The 24,463-nt window shown below is 35.2% G+C and overlaps 1 protein-coding gene across 1 annotated transcript in view; it reads right to left on the reverse strand.

Annotated features, from left to right (window-relative positions):
• Positions 1-24,463, reverse strand: part of NSUN3 (NOP2/Sun RNA methyltransferase 3) — a 58,601-nt gene that overhangs the window by 15,477 nt on the left and 18,661 nt on the right. Inside the window, exons 4-5 of the mRNA XM_059922206.1 lie at positions 23,092-23,246; positions 21,839-21,960 (exon numbers count right to left, since the gene is read on the reverse strand). Of these exons, the coding sequence (XP_059778189.1) occupies positions 21,839-21,960; positions 23,092-23,246 (277 nt within the window). The remainder of the gene's footprint in view (positions 1-21,838; positions 21,961-23,091; positions 23,247-24,463) is intronic.

Here is a 24,463-nt window from a genome sequence, read left to right on the forward strand (position 1 = left end):
TTGGTGAAGTCCAGTGTCTTCCTGTCGATGATTGTCCAGCAGCCAGTTGTGATTCTGGTGTTCTCGCAAGAGGGAGTGAGAGCACGTCCTTCTACTCTGCCATCTTGGTTAATCTCCCTGCTGTTAATTTCTAAAAAAAGTTTTTTAATCTGTCTTCTTACTTGTCACTGTCTCCTAAATATTCTCCTCAGAAACTTTTTAAAAAGACTCAGATCTAGACACCAGAGATGTGAACTGTTAATGGGATAACAGCCTATGGGAGGAAGAATGATGGCCCACAAAGATGTCCATATCCTAATCCCTAGAACCTTTAAACATGTCACATTACATGGCAAAAGGTTATCTGCAGATGTGATGAAATTAAGGTTCTTAAAATGGGAAGATTACACTGGAGTATCTGAGTGGGCCCAATGTAATTACAAAGATCCTTATAAATAGAAAAGGGAAGCAGGAGAGTCAGAGTAAGAGAGGTGATGACTGAAGCTAAGGCTGGAGTGACAGGAATGCTAGCCAAAGGCCACAAGCCAAGGAATGTGGGCTGCGTCTAGAGCTGGAAAAGGTAAGGAAATCATTCTCCCTGTCTTAGTCTGTTTGGGTTGCTATAACAAAAATGCCATAGACTAGGTGGTTTAAACAATAAACATTTATTTCTCATAGTTCAGGAAGCTGGGAAGTCCAAGATTAAGGCACCAGCAGGTTCAGCATCTGCTGAGGATACCTGCCTCCTGGTTCATAGATGGCCACTGTGTCCTCACATGGCAGAAGGAGCTTGGGAGCACTCTGAGGGCTCTGTTATAAGGGCACTAATCCCATCATGAGTGCTCCACCCTCATAACCTAGTCACCTCCCAAAGGCCTAACACAATAATCTTTGGGATTAGGATTTCAACATATGAATTTTCGGTCTATAGCACTCCCCTAGAACCTCCAGAAGAAATCGCAGCTCTGCAAACACCTTGATTTTGAAACTATGACCTCCAGAAGTGTAAGATAATAAATCTGTATTATTTTAAGCCACTAAATTTATGGTAATTTGCTATTAATAGCAGCAATAGGAAACTAACACACACCTGGTGATGGCTTTCCAATTTTTTTTTACAGTGACATACTGAGGCATCGGTAGATTTTGCTAAAATTGTGTAAGTTACAACTACACTCATTTTGGATCATTTTCTACTGACTATAGCAATGAGTATAAGATTTTCTTTAAAAAAAGTCAGATTATTGTGCAAGGGATATATACAGTTTGAATGAAGGTATCTTTAAATTCCCATTAAAAGGATTTATTTTGAACCTAGTTCCACAGTTAGCAAAACCAATGCCTAATCAAGTAAGTATGATTCTTTCTCATTACAGTTGTACAAAAGTACATAGAAGCCTCATCATTTACAAACAGTATGTTCCTGGCTTGATGCAAATTTAAATTAATTTCTATAATGTTGCCAACGTTGGCTGATTCTTCTGCTCTGTTTTCATCCCAACACTCATAATTTATCTTTCTAAAATTAGGTTGGTATAACTTAACTGGCCACATTAATTTCTTAACAAGGAAACTGTGTGTGGCAACACAAAGGCTTTTTTACAAATTGGGTTAATCTCAACGTCCTAGGGCAAAATGTTAAGAGATTCCTATCAAATGGTTGTTGCTGTTTTGCTGCTAATGATTGCTGTTTAAATACCATTTTTGCCCTTTTGCTTGTAGTAGTTATAGATTTCAAAAATACCATAATTTTGTATTCAAAGATCAAGGAAAACAGGTAATACAGAAAAAAAACCCCTCACTCCCAGAGTTCATATAGCCAAGACTTTTCTATACTGAGAATTATTTTATTCCATAGTGTCTAGGATAAATCATTTGCTTCCATAACCAGCTACATATATTTTGAAATAGCCCATAAGAACCAAGTAATTATTATATTAATTAATTAATTTGGATAGGTTTCATCCAAGTTATGAAAAGAAGCATTTTTAAAAGTCTTTTTAAAAATTGTCCTTTTTTTAAGGACAGTAGACAGTAGGGTGTGAGAAAGGTTGTGTTGCTTCAGGAGAGAAATTATGACAACCAGAACAGAAGAAAGATACTGTTTAGTAGGTCTTAACAAGCCAAGTAAGAAATTTTAAATTCTGGAGGGGGAAAAACATTTAAAAGTTAGACTTGAATAATACTAATAAACTGGCAAAGCTGTGGTAATGACCATATAAAAACATAAGTCAGGATTAGAGAAGGGAAACAAAGTGTTGGATCTGGGATCTGGTAGAAGGCAAAAGGTTGCTCTATGCTTCTGTATATTTCTGTGCCATGTAGTTTTTTTTAAGAGGAGGCACAACTAACTAAGCAACATCCATTTTGGCATAATGGTATCCTCTGCTAACCTTTTTCAAATGAGCTGTGTACCTTGGCTTCTCAAGGACTACATGTTTCACAGCTTAACAAGATCCTGAATAATGGGATATTTTTCACTTGTGCTATAACACTAACTATATTGCATGAAATTACAAGTTGAATTAAGATGGGCATTCTTTACTACTGAATTATAACTGATGGCAGAGAGATGGTCAGCAGCGATTTCTAATCATACTTATCAGGAGAAGGCAGAAAAAGATGTTATGACTAACTACAGTAGATGAAGAAAAGTATTATTTTGATCAGATTAGGTGGAAGGCTAACCTAATACTTTAAACTGAAATGGGAACTAGTAGACATTATTTTGGGTTTTATATATTATTCAACACACAATGTCCAGCTATAATGCAGAGCTGGGGGAAGTACTTCTAAAGGAAGCAGAGTTGCCACATAATACAATCCCCCTAACATTTCCCCGAAACACATATATTCCCCTCAGAAGCCTCCCACCTAAGAGCTGATCAGGCTTAACCCTATTTGAAGTATGAAATAAGATTCTATCTCACAATAGCACTGCAGGAAATAAAGCTGATCTTGATTAACAGTATAGGATAAAATAAGAGTGGGAAATGCTTTTACCACAGCACCCCTAACAGGAAAAGAATGATGGCCTTCTTGCCACAGAATGTACACCAGATACCCTGTTGCTTTACGGCAGATACTAGCTGTACAAATTTTTCCAAATCTTTGTCTTTCAGTGTATTATGGAATAGGCTGAAATGCATTTTGCACTTAAACCACCTAGTTAATGAAGCAGCTCAAAACAAAACATATTCTAAAAAGAAACCATTAAACAGAATATAACGTTAAGTTAAATTTTCCCAATTTACAAATTGATTTTTGGCGGTTCACAGAGTAGACCTGAATGGCGCTTCAGATGTACTATCTCTTACACGCCACTGTGAAATCCAAAAAGCTCTGCAAACTACAGCTTTTTTCTTAAGTTTGTGCCAGATTCATCTGGCCTCAACATTTGACCTAAATTGATGTAAGGCTATTTACGGTCAAGACTGAGCCCACGTGGTAAAACTACTCGAACGTTTTGCTGAAAACACATTAAAGTTTGATTACAGGGTGCTGTCCCAGATCCTACTGAGGGAAGTGGGTGATGTGATATAACAAATACATACTATATCACCTTAAAAAAAAAGCAGAATTCTGAGCAGAATCCATCAGTATTTTCTTATTCTAATATAAAGTAAGAAAAACAGCTGGATTGTTTTGTGTTCTTTCAACACACTAAGGGTTGTTCCCCATTACCCCCTCCCAAAAGTGTTTTGATTTGTATGTTTGTATTTTTTAAAGAACACTTTACACAATCAATAATGAAGCCTTTTTTTTTTTCCAGAAGTTCATTTTGTCATTTTTTTCAGTGCTTTTCATTGAATTTCTCTATCCTTGAAAGATCTTAGAGAAAAACAGAGAATCAAGCCCCAAGAGCCATTTATAATACTGGCTTAGAAACAAGGTGAGAACATGTTGCTTTCCCAGCAAAAAAAGGGAAACCACCTTTACATTTCCAGACTAGTTCACACAGTCTTCCAACTACCAACAAATAAAGTATAATGACCAAGGAAAAAAAAGAAAAACAATTACCTGATTTTAACACCTTGAAGAAAAAAAAGTATTGCCTTAATGAAAACAGAAGTTCAGTGACCTTTAAAACTAAAAACAAACAAAAAAAACCCTTGAAAACATCTTGGAACCCTGACAGTCATCAAAGTTCCAAAGGGAGGGTATTTCAAACTTAACCAAAATTGAAAACATGATGCAGGGTGTCCTCTTTTCCTCTGGCAAATCTGAGTCTTAGAGAATGTTATTTTTACAAATAGCTACTAAAGCAACCCTAATATATTTTTAAAAGATAAATTCCATTTTCTGGTCTATTCTTCTGGTCTTCGATTAGAAATTTGGCATTCTGTTGGAAGGGTCATTGTTAATTAGGTCACTAAATTTAAGTGTTTTTTGCATTAAAAAAAAAACTGAGCCCAAACTGCAGAAGAAAACAATCAGCACAGCAATACTGCCATCTTTTGACCAAAGCAAGAAAAGTGATTTTCTCCCCTTACATGAATTCCTTACGACTTAACCATTAAGGGACAAGCATCGTCTTTTTATGTCTTCCGGTGACATGTTTGAAGTTACAGGCACAGCCTCTCCCACAACTTCTGGTGCAGAAGTAAAAACAATCACAGATGTCTGTATTCTTGCAAAATTCAGATTACAGGTAAACACTACTGTGATTAATATACTTATTCCTCATCTTTCTTCATGTCCCTTCTGTGTCACCATTAAAGCATCAAGGCAACATCTACCATCCTTTCAGATGTAAATATGGGGAAGTAATCAACTGAAATAGACTTAAAAATCCCTTCACTGACACAATATTAGCAAGCTTGTACCTTTCATCTTAGAAACGCTAGCATTAAACATTTTTTTAAACCAAGTAAGAATATAGTAATTTTTAAAACTTAAAATGAGCATAGGAGCATCAATCCTGCAATTGGTCCCTTGTAGCCATTTAATATTCAAGTGATGTTTCAGAAATTCTCTAAAAGGCTACTTTATAAGGTTACTTGCAACTTACATAAAAAAGTTATCTAACTAATAATGTGAAAAATATATGAAAACTACTTGTGGTCTTTGTATCTTACTGCCCGAATGACAAAAACTAAATCCAAAACTGAAAAAGGTGAAATGCTTCCAGAGGACATTGCACACACATATTCCTCCATGAGGAAATTGTTACTCTTTCTTTAGGATAGAATATTCCTGAATTAATGGGAATGTGGATTTGGTCCAAAAATCAAATGAGATGCTGATTCCTATGTTAACCAAGTGAGGAACAAGTCATCAGCCTAATTAATAATGTTACCTTATGTTTATTTGTGCTTAACTTAAAGAGCACTTCACAGATGGAGTCTTAATAAAACCTTATGAGGTATACAAGGTAAATAGTCTGACCCAATTTATCAAATGGAGGGTCACAAAGACTCAGTGACTTGCCTGAAGTTACACAGCTAATTAATGCACCTTCATCTAATACCAGGAAAAGGACTGCAAGCTTTACCACTGCTGTATACCCTGAAGCAAATTATTATGATTGCTAAAATAAGTATGGAATCTGGGGCAGTAAGAAAGAGGATGCTACATGTATACATTTTATCATCCCAACTGTTCCAAATACTCATTGAAGGTAAAGAATAACTGTAGACCTTTAGGCACTTTTAATAAAAAGGAACTAAGAATTAGTAGGTCTGAAGCTATGACCTGAGAATCTTGGCTACCTGCTCATGTTATAGAGCATGCAACCTTTACCTATTTAAGTGCTATTGCACTGAATTTATGATGAGGTAAATGAAAGCAAATACCTCATGCTGAGACATAATTTGAAACTCTTCATCTCAGATTGACATCAAAATCATGGTTTTAAAGAATTTTAACAAATTAGACTCAATTGTTAGAAACTCAAAGGCAGTTACTCCTTCATTAAAATTTCAAATAATTTGGAATAATTTGTAGTTATTCCAAATTCCAAACAATCTGGTAAATTCCTTTAACCAAATTTTGTTTCCACAACTCTAAATGATATATTAAAATATCTGTTTTCCTCGGAAGCTTACTGATAAAATGAGTACAAAGCTAGCCTAAGTTAAGAGGTTTATTTTTGCATACATCTCACCATACTATTTAATTCTGTCATTCATCCTCAACTTCGAGAAACCTTCTCTCACTTGGTCCTCCTGGACACTACTCTTTCTTTGTTCATCTCCTACTTCTCTGAGGTTTCTCTTAAGTCTCTTTATCTACCTTTCCTCTTCTTCCTATCCCTTAAATATCAGTCTTCCCTATAATTTTATCCTTGGTTTATCTTTTTTCCTAAAGTTAGATGTTTTACATATGTTATCTCATTCAATCTTTCAATTAAGTTATTATTCTCACTTTGCAGATGAGGTAACTAAGGCAAGAGGGTTAAGCAACTTGTATGAGGCCACTCAGTAAGTGTCCAAACCAGGATTCAAATCCGTGCAGTAGAGTTCTACAGTTTTCCTTGACACCTTCCTTTTCTTCCCACTCCAGAGCCAATCAACCACCAAATCCTATTAATTCTCCATTGAAAATATCTTGCAAATCTGACCACATATCTGTATTTCCCTCCCATTCACTCAGTTAAGGCCTTTGTCATCTACTTCTTGATTACTGTGAAATCTTTCAAATTGGTTCTCTTGCTAAAGGATTTTCTTATTAATTTTCTTTGCATACTCCAGTGTTATCTGATCAAGGGATTTCCAGCTTGTGACAGATACTTCTAATTGTTCAATATCTGTTCTCACTTCCTTCTATAGTAATGGAATTTTTAACTGGGTACAGATAAGGCTAATTTCCTAAACTGCCTTTCACTAAAGGTAGTCATATGTCTAAGTCTGACCCAAAAGATGTGAGTGGAAGTAATGTGAGGTGTGCTCTTTTGCTCTTTCCTACTACTTGCAATGCAGATTAAACAGTAAGAGTTGGAATTGTCACTCTGGACCATAAGGTAGAAGATAGACAGGGCCTGGATCCCCGATGATTCTCTGTCCCATCTCTCTAGATGCTTAGCAAGTTCTAATGCTTACATAAATTATTTTTCACTTTCCTTTTGACCAGGAGAAAGGAAACTTTCTTATTCATCTTTCCAGACCCACTTCAAAGCTTACTTAGTCTCTGAAACCTTCACTGATTCCCCATGGAATTCCTCCCTCTTCTGTTTTTCCCAAGCAGTAAATTTCCAGCTCCTTGAAAACAGGGTCTATGCTATATTCTTTTTGTATTTTTTATATATAGTGCAACTGGAAAGTATCTTCTCAAAATACATTTTTTTAAAATAAGTGAATGAATGAATGTTACCTTAATCAAGAGGTGGGTCAACAAGAGAACTTTTCAGTGCAAAACAAAGGAATATACTGAATTGCAACTAACACTCAAAAATTTCTGAGTAGGGAACAGCTCAAGCAACCTACAACTCTTACAATATAGAACAGATAGAAGTAATAGAGGCCAGAGGCTTCATTTAGGAAAAAAAATAATAATAAAGCTTTTGCCAACAAGTAATTTTTAAAAATGAGAAAAAAAGATTTTTCCTCTTCCCAAAAATAAACTCCTACAGAAAGTAATCTGTTAACGAAGGTTACTGCTTAGCAACTGTGCTCTCATTTCTCATTGAGTGGAAACGTTTGGTAACTTTTAGTAAGTGAACTTGACTCTCTAGAAACCATGGTCACTATCTTAAAATTGAGATATGTGGTACCAAAAATGCAGTTAAGACATATTTAAAAACAAATATTATCCCTGACACTGCTTTTCTAGTAACATAAGGGAAATTAACAAAGGAGGTGGTGGGGGTGTGGGGGGGGGGACAGGCAGTCTGATTTAAAAGGAAGAAAATAAATCTACTCTTTAAAAAATACATTAGCCTAATTTGATGTACCAACAGAAATATTTTGATTACTACAAAATTTAACAAATGGTAAAACTATATAACTTTAACCAACTGTTATGAGCTCCATAAAGATTTTATCTCTAAGTTGTTCCCTTTTTGTCTGCCCCCAATCCTAAAAGTTTAATTCCACAACATTTCATATCTTTTCTTCCTTTAACCATTTTGGGGAGTTCTGTTTCATTTACTTTTTCTTACCATTTCATGTATTTTTTCCCATGTTTCATTGTTGGCTTCTAGCATTCCTTTCCAATTTTCTATTTTTGTTCCTTTTCAGCAATTCCCATTTCTTTCATTTTCCCACTGCCTGTTTCTCATCATGTCACTCTTGTTTGTATCAGTTTACTACTTCTGCTGGCAAACAGCAGCCTGGACAAGAAATCAAATTAAAAAATCCCTACCACTATTATGTTCTACAGTCAAAGAAAACATTAAGGTGAAAAGTTGAAGTGCATGTACAATTTATCAAATAAATGCAGATGCAAAATTAAGTTTCAGGTACTTTAAGCATCTAAAACACATATATTTCTAGGTGGATAGTTACCCAGTGCTATCATCAGTTTTAAAAGTATTATTTTACAACCCTTGAGGGTAATCTTCACTATGTTCACAGTAAGTAATCAAATTTCTAGATATCAAACTTTATTATCAAAGAAGTTCTGTAAATTCAAGATAAAGAAACATGACCAAGCTTGCTATTTTCAGAGACACTATATCCAGTAGCTATTCCTTTGTCAGTCTAAGAAACAAAACTATGCTGATAATTATCTTCTCCCTACTGGCAGCAAGTTTTTACCTTGAAGAAGAGATATTTTTTATGTAATACTGGTAGAGCAGAGTAATGACACTAGACACTCCTGAAATAGATTATAAATGACAAGTTTTAACATATTTATGATCCGTTTCTACTTGTACAAGATGTACAAGTTTAGCACATCTTCCCAAAAGTAAATTACCTCATTTAGATGCTATGGGAGGGTGGGTTAGGAATTAAAAGCTCTCTGCTAAGACTGAACATGAGGAATCCAGTTTTGTGTTGCTTAAATTAGAGAAGAGTGACAACAGACGACTTTAGGCCTTCCAAACTTTAAGATAGGGTCTTTGATCTACTATCAGATATAGTCTCTTCACTCATACAAAGAAAAAGAATTTAAAAGTTTTCAACAAAACCACCAGAATTGACTTGATTTTGGCCCGTGGCAGATATGTTTATGAATGAATAGAGATCGTTTATAACTGGTTTAAAAGAGTTTTTCAGACTTTTATTTCAACAATTTTTCTTTAGTAACAAGAAACTTCCTCAAATAAAATCCTATAGGTTTAACCAGATGGAAGTATCATGGCTCTACTTGGATTTGCTGTGGTGAACTAAGAGGGTCTCCTGGTCATGGCTCCCTCTTCCCTCAGGATGGCTCCAGAAACAATGCTACAGAACCCCTATATATTTACAGAATAGAGTTTGAAAACCACTGTCCTCTAAATGATTCTTTGCAGGAAAACAACAGCTATCTCCTACTAAAGAATGAAATCATTTGACTCCTGCAGTGGCCAGGTTATAAAAGAATTAAAAGCCCATAAAGTTTACTAAAGGCATTTTAGTGACTCCATTTAGGTCAATAGCATGGCAAGTTCAGATACCTGTAGCAACTGTCAGAATGAGGCCAAGTGACAGGAAAACCCTTCTGATGGGAGAAAAAAGAGTCACAGGGACGCCTGATGAATAGGCTGGTTTAATCTTGCTTTTTCAGCCTTAGGTCAAATCCTTTGGATCATAAAAATTATTGTTCCCAGCAGAAAGAAGATTCAGAAGATTCAGGGGAGGCAAAAATAACATAGATCACCAAGTGACAATTAGGAATACTCAAATGACAAAGAAGCACTTCCTCCTGAGTGAAAAATAGCCAGGTCATCCTCTGCCATACTTGCCAGTCACCATTTAGAAATCTTGAAAAAAAAGTTCAACATTTTTAAAATAGAAAAATTTATGTGCTCCCATTTTTCAAATACTTATTATATATACTTATATTATATATAATTATTATATACTTATTATTAAACTTATCTGCTCAGTTTCATTTTGTTTGATATCCATTAGAGGCTTTTCAAGTTACCAAGAAAAAATAATTTAAATTCTTGTTAACAATGATATTTTACAAACTGAATCAACTGTGATAAGTTAATGAAATGCTAAAGTATCACTTTATTTTGAACACCTTTGTGTCCTAACATTTACCCACTGATAATCATTACTCACCTTGAAAATTTCAACAACTTCCTAATTAGCTTTCCTTTCTCTCTTTGCACCCTTGTATCCATCGTCTATATGGAATTAACAAATCTTTCTAATATAAATGTAATCATGTCACTCCCTTATTAAAAATACTTAAGCAGCTCCCCACTATATACTTAACAGTTATGTTAAGTTAAAGAATAAGCTATTCAACTTAAACATTATTCAAAAGCACAGACAATTAAAACAAATAGAAGCAGCACTGTCTAGCTCAAGACTAAGTAGGGAGAATAGAGCCCCATTTTTTAATAGCCAAAACAGGGTGGCCCCTAAGAGTTCTAAAGTTAGTAGGAAAACCACGAACAAAACAAAATTTGTATTCTACTAATAACATGGCCTTCAAATATATAAAATGAAACTCGACAGAACTACAAGGAGAAAAGTACAAATCCAAATCATATACACCTCATTCAATAATTAACTGAAGAACCAGGTTTTTTAAAGTAATACCATAGAGGATTTGAATAACAAATGACCTGAATGAACGTTTATAGAACACTGTACTAATAAAGAAATATAAAATTCACATTCTTCTCAAAGCAACATAAAATATTTACAAACACTGACCTAATATGTGGCTATAAAGCAAGTCAAAATAAATTTCAGAGGGTTGATATAGCATATGTTTCCTGTTCATAATAAAAATAAGAACATAATAAGAAAGATAACCAGAAAATCCCCATATGTTTAGAAATAGAAAACAAACTTACAATAAAAAAGATGAACAATGTTTTGAATACCATATCTTGATAAAAATTTGACAAACCTCAGGAAAGACTGATTAACAAAAATAAAAAGAAGATATTATAAATCCTACAAATATTAAAAAGATAACAAGGAGATACTTTGCACAACTCTATGGCAACAAGTTTGTAGACATCGATGAAAGGGGAAAATTACTAAAAACACAAATAAACAAACAAAATCCCTCCAAACTCATGGAACTAATTCAAGAAGAAAGAGAAAACTTAAGAGTCTTGTAACCATTAAAGAAACCATATCAATGGTCAAAATTCATCCCACAAAGAAAACTCCAGGACTACATGGCTTCAACTGCAGTTCTGTCAAACATATAAGGAAAAAAAAAAATAACTGCAATGTTACATAAACTATTCCAGAGTATATAAAGGAGAGCCCACTCCTCAATTCATTTTAGGAGGCTAGTATAACCCTGATTCTAAACTCTAATAATATTTCAAGAATGAAAAATGATAGGCCAGTCTTACTTATGAACACAAATGGAAAAATCCTAAGCAAAATATTATCATACAGATTCTAGAAAAATTACATATATCTATTTCAATATATTACATAATTATGAAAGTTTTGTTGAAAATCCAAAAGAATCTATAGACAAATTTTTAGACTTAATAAATTTACCAATATCATGAAATCATGGAAAATGTCTAAACTCTCCAAATTGATAGGCTTAATGTAATTCCAATCAAAATTTCAACAAGTTTTTCAGGAAACCTGACAAGCTGATTCTAAAACATATATGGAATCTGTATAGAAACACAAAAGACCCCGAACAGCCAAAGCAACCTTGAGAAAGAAGAATGGAGCTGGAGGAATCAGGCTCCCTGACTTCTCAGACTATACTACAAAGCTACAGTAATCAAAACAGTATGGTACTGGCACAAAAACAGAAATATAGATCAATGGAACAGGATAGAAAGCCCAGAGATAAACCCACGCACCTATGGTCACCTAATCTATGACAAAGAAGGCAAGAACATACAATGGAGAAAAGACAGTCTCTTCAATAAGTCGTGCTGGGAAAACTGGACAGCTACATGTAAAAGAATGAAATGAGAACACTCCCTAACACAATACACAAAAATAAACTCAAAATGGATTAAAGACCTAAATGTAAGGCCAGACACTATAAAACTCTTAGAGGAAAACATAGGCAGAACACTCTTTGACATAAATCACAGCAAGATCTTTTTTGATCCACCTCCTAAAGTAATGAAAATAAAAACAAAAGTAAACAAATAGGATCTAATTAAACTTAAAAGATTCTGCACAGCAAATGAAATCATAAAACAAAAAGACAACCCTCAGAATGGGAGAAAATATTTGCAAATGAAGCAACCAAAACGGGATTAATCTCCAAAATATACAAACAGCTCATGCACCTCAATGTCAAAAAAACAAATAACCCAATCAAAAAATGGGCAGAAGATCTAAATAGACATTTCTCCAAAGAAGACATACAGATGGCCAAAAGCACATGAAAAGATGCTCAACATCACTAATTATTAGAGAAATGCAAATCAAAACTACAATGAGGCATCACCTCACACCAGTCAGAATGGCCATATCATCAAAAAATCTACAAACAATAAATGCTGGAGAGGGTGTGGAGAAAAGGGAACCCTCCTACACTGTTGGTGGGAATGTAAATTGGCACAGACACTATGGAGAACAGTATGGAGGTTCCTTAAAAAACTAAAAATAGAACTACCATATGACCCAGCAATCCCACTCCTGGGCATATACCCAGAGAAAACCATAATTCAAAAAGATACATGCACCCCAATGTTCATTGCAGCACCATTTACAATAGCCAGTACATGGGAGCAATGTAAATATCCATCATCAGAGGAATGGATAAAGAAGATGTCATACATATATACAATGGAATATTACTCAGTCATAAAAAAGAATGAAATAATGCCATTTTCAGCAACACGTATGGACCTAGAGGTTGTCAAACTGAACGAAGTAAGTCAGACACAGAAAGACAAATATATGATATCGCTTATATGTGCAATCTAAAAAAAAAAAAGGGTACAAATGAACTTATTTACAAAACAGAAATAGAGCCATGGATGTAGAAAACAAATTTATGGTTACCAGGGGATAAGGTGGGGAGGGATAAATTGGGAGATTGGGATTGACATATACACATTACTATATATAAAACAGATAACTAACAAGAACCTGCTGTATAGCACAGGGAAGTCTACTCAATACTCTGTAATGGCCTATATGGGAAAAAAATCTTTAAAAAAAATGGATATATGTAAAAATAAATAAATAAAATATATATAGAAATGCAAAGGGGTCAAAAATAGGCAAGATACTGTTAACAAAACAAAATGAAACAAAAAAAACAAGGGGAGATTTGTACCTATTTATTATGATGCTAATATTGGGTTGGCCAAAAAGTTCCTTCGGTTTTCAAGTAAAAATAAAAGACATATCTTTCATTTTCACCAAGAACTTTATTGAACAACGTATTCACCGTTTTGTTCCACTACCTTCTGCCATTTTTCAGGCAACTTCATAATTCCATCTTCCCGAACTTTTTATCTTTTTGGGCAAAGAACTGTTCCAGGTGCCTTTTACAGTCTTCCAGGGAATTGAAATTTTTTCCATTAAGAGAATTTTGTAAAGACCTAAATAAATGGAGATCCGAAGGTGCAGTGTCTGGTGAATACGGCAGACGAGTCAGAACTTCCCAGTCAAGCTGTAACAGTTTTTGCCTGGTCATCAAAGAAACATGCAGTCTTGTGATATCCTGATGGAAGATTATGCATTTTCTGTTGACTAATTCCAGATGCTTTTCATCAAGCGCTGCTTTCAGTTGGCCTAATTGGGAGCAGCACTTGTTGGAATTAATCGTCTGGTTTTCCAGAAGGAGCTCATAATAGAGGACTCCCTTCCAATCCCACCATATATACAACATCACCTTCTTTGGATGAAGACTGGCCTTTGGTGTGGTTGGTGGTGGTTCATTTCGCTTGCCCCACGATCTCTTCCGTTCCACATTATTGTACAGTATCCACTTTTCATCACCCATCACAATTTGTTTTAAAAACGGAATGTTTTCGTTACGTTTCAGTAGTAGAGAATCACATGAGGAAATACGGTCAAGGTTCTTTTCTCTTAACTTACATGGAACCGAAACCTCAAAGCGATTAACATAACCAAGCTGGTATAAATGATTTTCAACACTTGATTTGGATATTTTGAGTATGTTGGCTGTCTCCCACATGGTATAACGTTGATTGTTCTCAATTAATGTCTCGATTTGATCGCTATCTACTTCAACTGGTCTACCAGATCATGGAGCATCATCCAACGAGAAATCTCCAGCACGAAGCTTCACAAACCACTTTTGACATATTCGATCAGTCACAGCACCCTCTCCATACACGGTACAAATCTTTTTTTTTGCATTTCAGTTGCATTATTACCTTTATTATTCTTGAAATAATAAAGCATAATATGCTAAAAATGTTGCTTTTTTTCTTCTTCAATATTAAAATGGCTACACAAAAAATTCACCAATTTTTATAAGTTATTTTTAAATGCACGCTGATATGACAGTTGTCACAATACAATCTAACAAAATTGTTTCAAATGAACTTAAAGACAACTAAGTGCTACTAGAGCCTTCTTATGGAAAAAACCAAACGAACTCTTTGCCCAGCCCAATACTATGGTATTTAAGTTAATGTAGCACTGGCTCAAGGATCAATAAAGCAATTAAGTAGAATGAAGTCAGATCCATGCTAATGAGGACATTTGATTTATGACAGAGGTCACAGTCAGAGTACTAGAAAAAGGACAGACTTCTTAAATAGGACACAAAGACAGCATTAATCATAAAGAAAAATATAGGTATTATAACTTACATAAAAAGTAATAACCTATCTTTGTGAAAAACAAACACAAACAAACAAAAACCACCAAAAAGAGTAAAAGGGCAAGCCACAATATGGGAGAAGATATTTGTACTATAATGTCAGAAACTGTGAAGGGGCTGATATTTCATCTTGCTTGCAAGCTTTTTAGTTAGCCCACCAGTTTCATGGATGTTGATAGAAGACATGAGACTCCTGAATCAGAAATGATGGACAGTTAAGTACTCACAACAATAACTGTAACCAAGTCAAACAAGGTTTGAATTTGCCCTGTTTACCACTGGTGCCTGGTGGTACTCAATAAATACTTAAAGAAAGAATAAATGGTTAAAGGAAAACAATCACCATCCTTGCCTCAAGTTTCTATAAAGGAGGAGATTCCTCCTACCCTACCCACAAGGTAGCGGGTAGGCAGTTTGCTGGAGTGAACAATTCAAGAGTCTCTCTACCTATGTACTTGAGACTCTTCAAACAAGGAGAGAAGAAGTAGCTAATGCAGTCAATGAATGGCATTTATTATTATTATTTTTACTAGTGGATAGAGCCAAAATGGAAAAAAGTCACTATTCATGAGCATCACAACCTCTCTTGTTCTCTTGGACCTGCCTGAGCTCTGTCACATTGGATCCTATCCCTTCATCTTTTTTTTTTTTTTTTTAAGATTACAGCCAAGAATTTTTATTCTATTTATACAGGATTTTCCCACATTAAGAAATTCTTAATACTTTCCCTTCATCCTCTTAATCATGTTTCCATGCAGCGTCTAAAAGGGGAAGAGCTATTACTTTCTAACAGTTGGCTGGATGAGTTGATTGAGTTCCAAGACTTAGATGTGGGACTGGAATAAGAGCCTTGCACTTGGGACTCAGGTCCAAATCATGTTCCTCAATTTAGTTTCATCAGAGATGGCTGGCTGGGGTTTAGGGATGAGCCTGCACAAAGGACTGTCAAATCAGATTCTCATGAACCAGAGATCTTACCTACTACCTAGCTTTACTAAAATAATTTCAAGTATATAAGCAATCAACTGGCACAAAAGAAGCAGGAACATCCAATGTGGCTTCCGAAGTCTTGCTTCTAGCTCAGAATGTCTCCTAGCTCAGAATAACAGATGATTTCTATAAGCAAAGTTGACAGGTCACCTCACACAATGGGGAACATTTAGGTTATATCACATCTCTAATATACCTTAGGGAGCTGAGGTATACTGGAAGACATTCTCCATTCTCCAGGAAGACATGTCTCATAAATCTACAGATTCTAGGCTGTGTTTACCACAGGCGATCCTAACCAGGGACATTCTGCTGAAAGTATGCCATGAGTAAGAGTTCTCCTCTTAGCAAAATTCGTTAGTCTATTTACCAATAGGAGGTCAGTTGTCAACATGTTTAACTGGGTCACCTGCCTTCTTTCTTTCTGTGGGAGTGTCTCCCTGGAAATCAAAAGAGAAATGGATCACAGGCCAGCTGCTAACTCCTTCCCCAAAGAGTTACCAAGGTCTTGCCTGGATCATTAAAAAAGCTGATGTTTTAATCCCCATTAGGATATGTTTTTGTAACTATTTCTTGCATTAATGAGATTCCATCATTAGAAAGAGCAGTCTTTGATACTCTTAACTACCTGAATAAATGAATGAATGAATAAGTCACTTAATATGATGTAGCCATTTGAAAAGTATGTTTTCAAAGACTATTTAATAATTAAAATGTTCCTAATAAATTAAATGGAAAAATATATCAAATTATTTATCACTATGATTTCCATTATTGTAAATACTATATTCAGTCAAAGGAAATAAGTCCAAATAATAATAGCTTCTTTCAATGGATGGCTTATTTTCTTCTTTATATTTCTTTGTATATTCCAAATGCTTTATGAGACTAGATTACTTTCATGATTAGGAAAAACTATTAGAAAAATATCTTCAGTTCAAATATTTATCTATTGCTTATTTTGTAAAATATATCTTCTTATTCCCACACCCCATCTTTAACCTGAGCAAAGTTAGGTGTCCCTCCTTTTGCATCCTCTGCACCCTAACTATTCCTTCTATTACCAAATTCTTACCATATTTTATGATAATTGCCCTGAGGATCTTGAGAATAAGAATCATTTCATATATATTTTAGTATCTTCAGTGCCTAGCAAAGTTCCTGACACAAAGTAGATATTTAACAAATGTTGATAAAAACTTATTTTCAACACTGTATTTTACACTGTCAATCTACCCTTGAAACATATTTCTATGACTTAAAGTATAATGGCTATAAACTATAGCTATGGATGTTTTCTCAACCCTTTACAATTTCATTTAATGTGGAATATTTTGATCTATCAACTCTTATAAAAAAGAAACATGTACTTTGCCCAAACAAATTACAGCTTTTTAATCTCAGCACCTCTGACTCCTGCCACCTAACTTAAAGAAAAAAGAAGAAGAGGAGGAGGAGGAGGAAAAGGTGGAGGAAGAGGGGAAGGTGAAAGAGAATTAGTAGTAGTAGCGATAGTAGTAGTAGTATTAATGGTTTGTTTTCTGGATTCCAAACATATGACTAAGCACATGAGGGATAGTATGCAAAGTTAACTGAATTAGTTAAACTTTAAAAAGAAAATACATACATTGCTGAAAGAGTGGTGGAAATCTTCCATTCTGATAGAACATTATGTCCGAAGATTACTTTTCCAATATGTACATATAAACTTTTTGGTCACTGTGTTGATGAATGATGAAGACCATACTCCAAAGGCACGAAGTATCCCATACCTCAGCTCAAGAGCATGACAGAAGAGATCTTGTTGATTTTTTAATGTTTCTTTTAAAACATAGCTCTTGTTGTAAGAGTAACACTTTTTAAGGACTCTTATCTGGATGATTTTTACAAATTTTCAAAACATTATCAAATAATCTGAGCTTCCTTTTTCAATGAGTTCATAAATTGGATTTTACTTGTCAAGTAGTGAGAAAAGAAAATCAGAGGGGGTCAGTATTTTAAATGTAATTGATTTCCTCCAAGGAAATGGGTGACATGATACACTACTGCAATAAGATACTTATATTTTTGTTATACATCATACTCTTCAGTTCATGCTTTCTCACCTAAAAATCATGTAAACTTCTCTTGCACAAACTTGGCCACTTTCTAAAAAGACTATGTATATATCATTTTCAGCATATTATCCCACTTTGTTTTTCCTAATATATTTAAATAAAAATGAGGCAAGAGCATCTGATTATATAGTGTGCACATACATAGTATGTAACAGAAATGACTGGTCTCAGAAATTATTTTGAGAAAAGATAATAAAGGTATACTTTCAAATGGCACTTCATTAATAGAACTGGCTTACTCAATTATTCCTTATATCCTTGTCCCACTTTCTCATCTTCTGAAGCATGTGAGAGTTGTATATAGCTAATATGTTCATGTTGTATAAATTTAATAGAAGATTCTAATTTTTCCATCTCTGTATGGATAAACTGAAGAGTCCCCAATAAGTGTACAATGAACTCATATGGTTTGGGATTTCCTGTCATCACTGTGCCTTCCAATAAGCTTTTCATGCCAAAATAAAATCAGATTACTATTTTCACGATTATATATAATTATATACATGCATTAACTTTTTTAAAGAATTTCTAAAAAACTATTACATATCTACATTACTCCTTTTAAAAAGTTTAACGCCAAGAAACTTTTATTAAAGTGCTGATTTTCACTGATCTATCACATTCACAAAAACATGTGTAAGATTAATGTTTGGCTGTAGAATATTTGGTAATAGAATATTGGTTTTTCAGAAGCTAAAATTCTGAATACTATTCAGGTTGCTTATTTAATGTAAATATGAATGATTTCAGGTAAAGTGAATGAATAATAACCATGGAAGCTATAAAATATCTTTGAGCACCGTATCTGTCAGCAGACATGCAGAAACATACAAATTCAGTTTTCGACAAAATAGTACAAACAAAAAGCTTTCCTTATTTGCCACTCAACTATACTTCTCACTTCTTTTCTCCCTTCTGAGTGCCATCTTCTGTCTATAATATCAAGCTAGGCAATATTCGCTTGCTTGCTTTCTAATTGTTCTTTGCAAATGCAAATAAGGATCTGCTATCAATCCTTTATACTTTTGACTAAAACTCATACACATCAATGTATTTATTCTCTTGCATATGCTTGCATTTAAAACCTTCTATTTCTTACTGTGGAATAAAAGGATTGCCTTTTATTAAAGGATGACAAGGCAATAACTATATGAGGAAGATTTGGAAGAAAATAAGATAAATTTCTTTGTATGTGACATAGTAAAAGAGCTATCCCTGATGAGAAAATTACTATAGTCTCTATAGTCTTTTTTTTTTTTTTTTCATTTTTTGGAGTCAGGGGCAGGAGATAAAAGAGAGATTGTGGCTGGCATTATCATTTTTTCCTTTACCTTTTCAACCCCCAAATTTGTAGACGTTAGGGAATTAGAACCATTATCTGTGACTATAGCTTGTGTATCACACACTCTTTCCCCTTTACCATCATAATCACACAGCCAAGGGGCTCAGAGTTTCAGCTGCCTCAAGTGGCTCCTAAACCTCTCACACAGACCAGGCATCAGAGGCAGGGAATGCAGAGTAGCTGCTCAAGGAAAAGAATGGGAGGGGGCTGGTGTGATGGTCTTTTCCCAATCACATATAATTACATGAAAACCTACACCCATTGTGATTGAGATGTCACTTTTGCACCCTGTTAATATGCTACTAAAGTGATGTGATGCTAAAGCCATTTCTTTTGGGGAGTAAGATGATGGGAGAGAGGGGTGGACCCTAAAGAAGAGCCTCACTTGTTAGGGCACAAGACGGTGCGGATGTGAGGTTTACTCAGATGCATGATTTTTGTGATGATGATCAAAATGCTATACGATGTTAAGGGATATGTATTAAATGGAGGAAAAAACTAAACTGAAACTAAAACCATGCTTTGGTTATGTAAATGCAATACTAATCAAAATAAACTATGTGAATTGCTTTACATTTATGCCTAATTACCATGCAGTACAATAATGATTATGTCATTATTTTTGTCAGATTAACTTTGCTATAAATTTAATTACATGTGTAAATTCTAAATATTCAGCCCTTGTAATTTAATGTTTTTAAACAATTATTTACTGAACCCCCTTCTACATGCCAGACACCAAATTGCATATTGGGAATAAAAACAATAAGACAATCCCTTCTCCCATGGGGTGTACAGTCTTGTTGAAGAAAGAGACAAGTACTAGGTAGATGTCCAGCGGAGGAGCTGGCAAACAATATATTTTTAAATGAAGGTAAGGACATGAGGGGAATACCAATCCCAGTCCTAGGGAGTTAGGTACGGCTTCAATAAGGAGATCTCAGAGCTGATTCCCAAAGAACCAGTAGAGATAGCCAAGAGAACGGGGAGAATGAGTTAGAAGAAGAACTCTTAAGCATAAGAAACAGGAAATGCACTGGCCTCAGAATAAGGAACCATATTCAAAGAAGATGTGAATATCATACTAAGGAATTTGAAGTCTTAACAGTAACGGGGAACCACTGCAGACTTCAAACAGGAGAACGACATGATCAGATTTACATTTCAGATCAGATTTGGCTTTACTGTGGAGAGTGAAGAGAACAAAGTAGGTTTACAAGGAAAAGACTTCAAGAAAAATTAAGAACAAAAAGGAGCCAGTTTCAGAACAATGTTTACACAATAACAGCAGTTGTTTTTTTTTTTTTTAACGTATTTCTCTCTATATATATAGTTTTCATGAGAGGGAGGAAAAATGATATCCTCAGGAAGCCTGGTTGCTTACAGCTTAAAAAAAAATTAGAGGTCACAATGCTAATAAGCCACCATAAGATTTAGTGTCTGTTCGTGTTAAGGCATCACAATGGCAAAGCCCGAAGTAACAGGAATAATTAACTAAAGAGCCAGATCAAGAAAGTTTAGGTGAGAAAAAAGACTAAGAGCTGGATCAATGCGACACCCCAAGAGGTAGAAGGGAAAGGTGGCATAGAATTCTCAAACTATCTCAGTGTTACAGTAAATGAAAGGCTGACCTTGGAAGAATACAAACGAATAGTCTAACTGCCAGATGAAAAATGTTTAAGAACCCACTGGTTGGCGCTACCTGGAATCACCAGAATGAGCTGAGACATAATCTGGTACAAAAACAAGACCATGTATTAGTACTGGTTGTAATACTTTGGTAATGGCATATGTTCACTGTTGTGAGTCAATGAGAAGTTGGAAGTAAAGCATGTTGTCAGCAGTGCATATAAACTGTCACTCATTCTCATTCCACATGTAAGATCATTCCACATGTAAGAAGTAATGAGTGACAAGTTATCACTTAACTATATTTTAAATAGTCCAAAGAATTTTTGTTCCACATTAAACAGTAGGAATTACTTGGGACTAGGGTATAAGTATAAATTTCTTTTGAAACCAGGACAGGATGTCCCAAAATGGCTCTGTTCTGAAGAAACCAAGTATCTCTCGGTGGTCATGCCCTTCTGGAAAATTCTTAGAGGAGAGATAAGTGCTAACAACAAATTATAACTTCCTAATCACCTAGAACAATGTGTTCATTACTAAAAAAAAAATGTGTCCTGGTCCAAAGCTACTCTTACGGGGGCTGCTCATACTCTGGTGAAAGAATACAGTGATGAATCCTACGCTCAGGATGGTCCTGATAAGCAAACAGCTTTAAACCATAGTAAAATCATTTGTGTCCTTTAAAAGACAATGCACAGCAACACTAGAGTTCATTGAGGGGCTGGGGGGACGGAGGGGGCAGAGGTGACATTATAATACAAGAGCTGAAAGGGAAGAGGTTGAGAATTTTCTGGGTGCAGACTTTGGAGGATTAATTATTGACACCTACACAGGAAACCCTCCATTTGGGAGCTGCCCTGTGTCATGTTTTGTCATGCCTACTTAAATTATATTAGAAACCGAAGTGAGCTTTTATATTAATAGCCCTCACCTTAAGAGTTCTATCTGTAGAACAGGCAAATTCCTCCTTTGGCTTATCCTACAGGCTGCATTCTGAGAATCAGAAGAGAACAACCAACTTCGATCATTTGAACACGGAGCATCAACTAACACCTACAGAAAAAAAAGGACACGTAATGCAATTATGAACTGAAAATATATCCTCAGACACAAAGTATATAGGGAAGCTAAGTAAATCATGACAAAAAGTAGCAAATAAATAAATAAATTTATTTTAAAACCAAAAATACACCTTGGTAAGTTCTTTTTTTTTTTTTTTTTTTTTTTTTTTTTTTTTTAAGATTTTTATTTATTTATTTATTTATTTATTTATTTATTTATTTATTTATTTTTGACTGTGCTGGGTCTTCGGTTCGTGCGAGGGCTTTCTCTAGTTGCGGCAAGCGGGGGCCACTCCTCATCGCGGTGCGGGGACCGCTCTTCATCGCGGTGCGCGGGCCTTTCACTATCGCGGCCCCTCCCGTTGCGGGGCACAGGCTCCAGACGCGCAGGCTCAGTAGTTGTGGCTCACGGGCCCAGCTGCTCCGTGGCATGTGGGATCTTCCCAGACCAGGGCTCGAACCCGTGTCCCCTGCATTAGCAGGCAGATTCTCAACCACTGCGCCACCAGGGAAGCCCGGTAAGTTCTTTATGACATTTCTTCACTAATACTTGACAGAAAAATTTCCTGTGCACTTTCAGTGTTTGGGTTTTTTAGGGGGGAGGGGCAATGAGAGGACTAACAGTCTACTAATATCTACCAGTATTTCACATTTTGATAACAGCAGAAACTTTTACAAAAGTTACTCATTTTAAACAGATGTTACTATACTTCTGAATTCTCAGCATTTATTTTTAAGAACTAATAATTCAACTTCAGTTTACTGAAATGCTTTCTTTTCCTTCAACTGTCATACTCTGATATGAAATGTTACCGAATTAAAGCAATACTGTGCACATGTTTGAGTACTGACCCAAATAATATCTGATCTCTTCCTGAGTATCTTTGAGGTACCTGGAAATAAAAAGCATTCTATAATCCCCAATCTCAATGTTTCCGCTTCCTTTGAACATTCTGACCATCAAATGAAAACTGCTTCCATGTTCACTTTATCAAAATTTCCCAGGGTATTGAGTAATTGTATGAGGCTATGTCTGGAAGCAGATGGAAAACAACAACAACAAAGCAACATAACAGTGGTATCACTGGGAGTCTATCAGTCTGTCACAATGTAATAAAAGTACCTTGTCAAACGTTTCAGGCTGGGCATCTCCCATTTCTCTGCCATCCAATTCAGACACTTTAATTACATTTACCAAAGGCTGTGGGATGAAAGATTCTAACGTCTGCCTCAGCCACCTCAATCTCAGACCATCGTGTTCATTACAATGAAGATAACCTAAATGTAAAGGATTAAAAAGTTTTAAAACGAACACAACGGAATTGCTAAATTTCCACTTTTGATCAAATAAATTTCAGAAAGAAATTGGTTCATCATAATTACGCAGAAATAGGGCTCAGAGGTAAACATTATGATTCTCTTATGTTTAAAAACAGAAATACACTCACAAACACTTCATAAAACATTTACCATAGTCATGCCTACAGAGCCTCTCAGAAGCTCTCACCATTTACTCATTCAAATTTCATTTTGAAGATGAAAACCTTTAGAGAATTATGGATTCCTAAACATATGCTATACAACCAACACCTCAGACACAGTTCTCTCCTAAAGCTCTTAAGAGTAAATGATATATTCGTAAGAGTAAATGATATATAAAGTTCCTTCTAGGACAGAACACTTGCATTTTAAATAAACGAAATGTGGTATGTGGAAAAAAGCATGTAAAGTGTAATTGGCTTTATGATAAGAAAGACATGGGCTCAAATTATGAGATGTGAGACTTTGGGGAACTTACTTAGCTCTCCTCAAGAGTCTCAGTTTCCTTATCTGGAAAATGGGGACTGTCCTTAGTGAAGAGGTTCAGAACACACCACTTCAAAATATGCTGCTTTGACATATTGATTATTTTGAGTTAAAGGCACTTGAATAACAGCTGATGCACGGAAGGGCATTTTGACCTTTCTTTTTCTTCCTGAAAGCAGGAGGTGTACTCCCACGTGAAAGATACCCTCCCTATACCAGGAGGAAAGAAACATTCTTATCACCAGAAACAGAGTCAAGGCCAAGAGAAAAAAATCTGTATGCTTGACTCCTGTTACTTTGTCTTATGTTGGTCACAGCCAGAAGCCCTAAGAGGACACAGGAGAAATTTTACCATCTCTACCTTACAAAGTGGTTGTTAAGATTAAATGCTACACCCTAAACTTAGACAGTACTGTATGTCAATTACATCTCAATGAAACTGGAATAAAAAAAGTAATTGTGATATTTTAGTAACATATCTAGCATAGGACTGTGAAAGTAGTAACAACAAATGTTTATAATAATTACTAACAATTCTTGAGTCCCTATTAAAGGCTAAGCATTGTTCTAAGACTTTACATGTAGTAACACATTTAATCCTCACAAACCTATGAGATAATTTTATTAAGGTTTCTGTTTTACTGATAAGGAAACTGAGGCCAAGAGAGGCTAAGTAATTTGCCCAGGTT

Source organism: Balaenoptera ricei, chromosome 4, assembly GCF_028023285.1.
Source record: "Balaenoptera ricei isolate mBalRic1 chromosome 4, mBalRic1.hap2, whole genome shotgun sequence".
Classification (NCBI taxonomy): domain Eukaryota; kingdom Metazoa; phylum Chordata; class Mammalia; order Artiodactyla; family Balaenopteridae; genus Balaenoptera; species Balaenoptera ricei.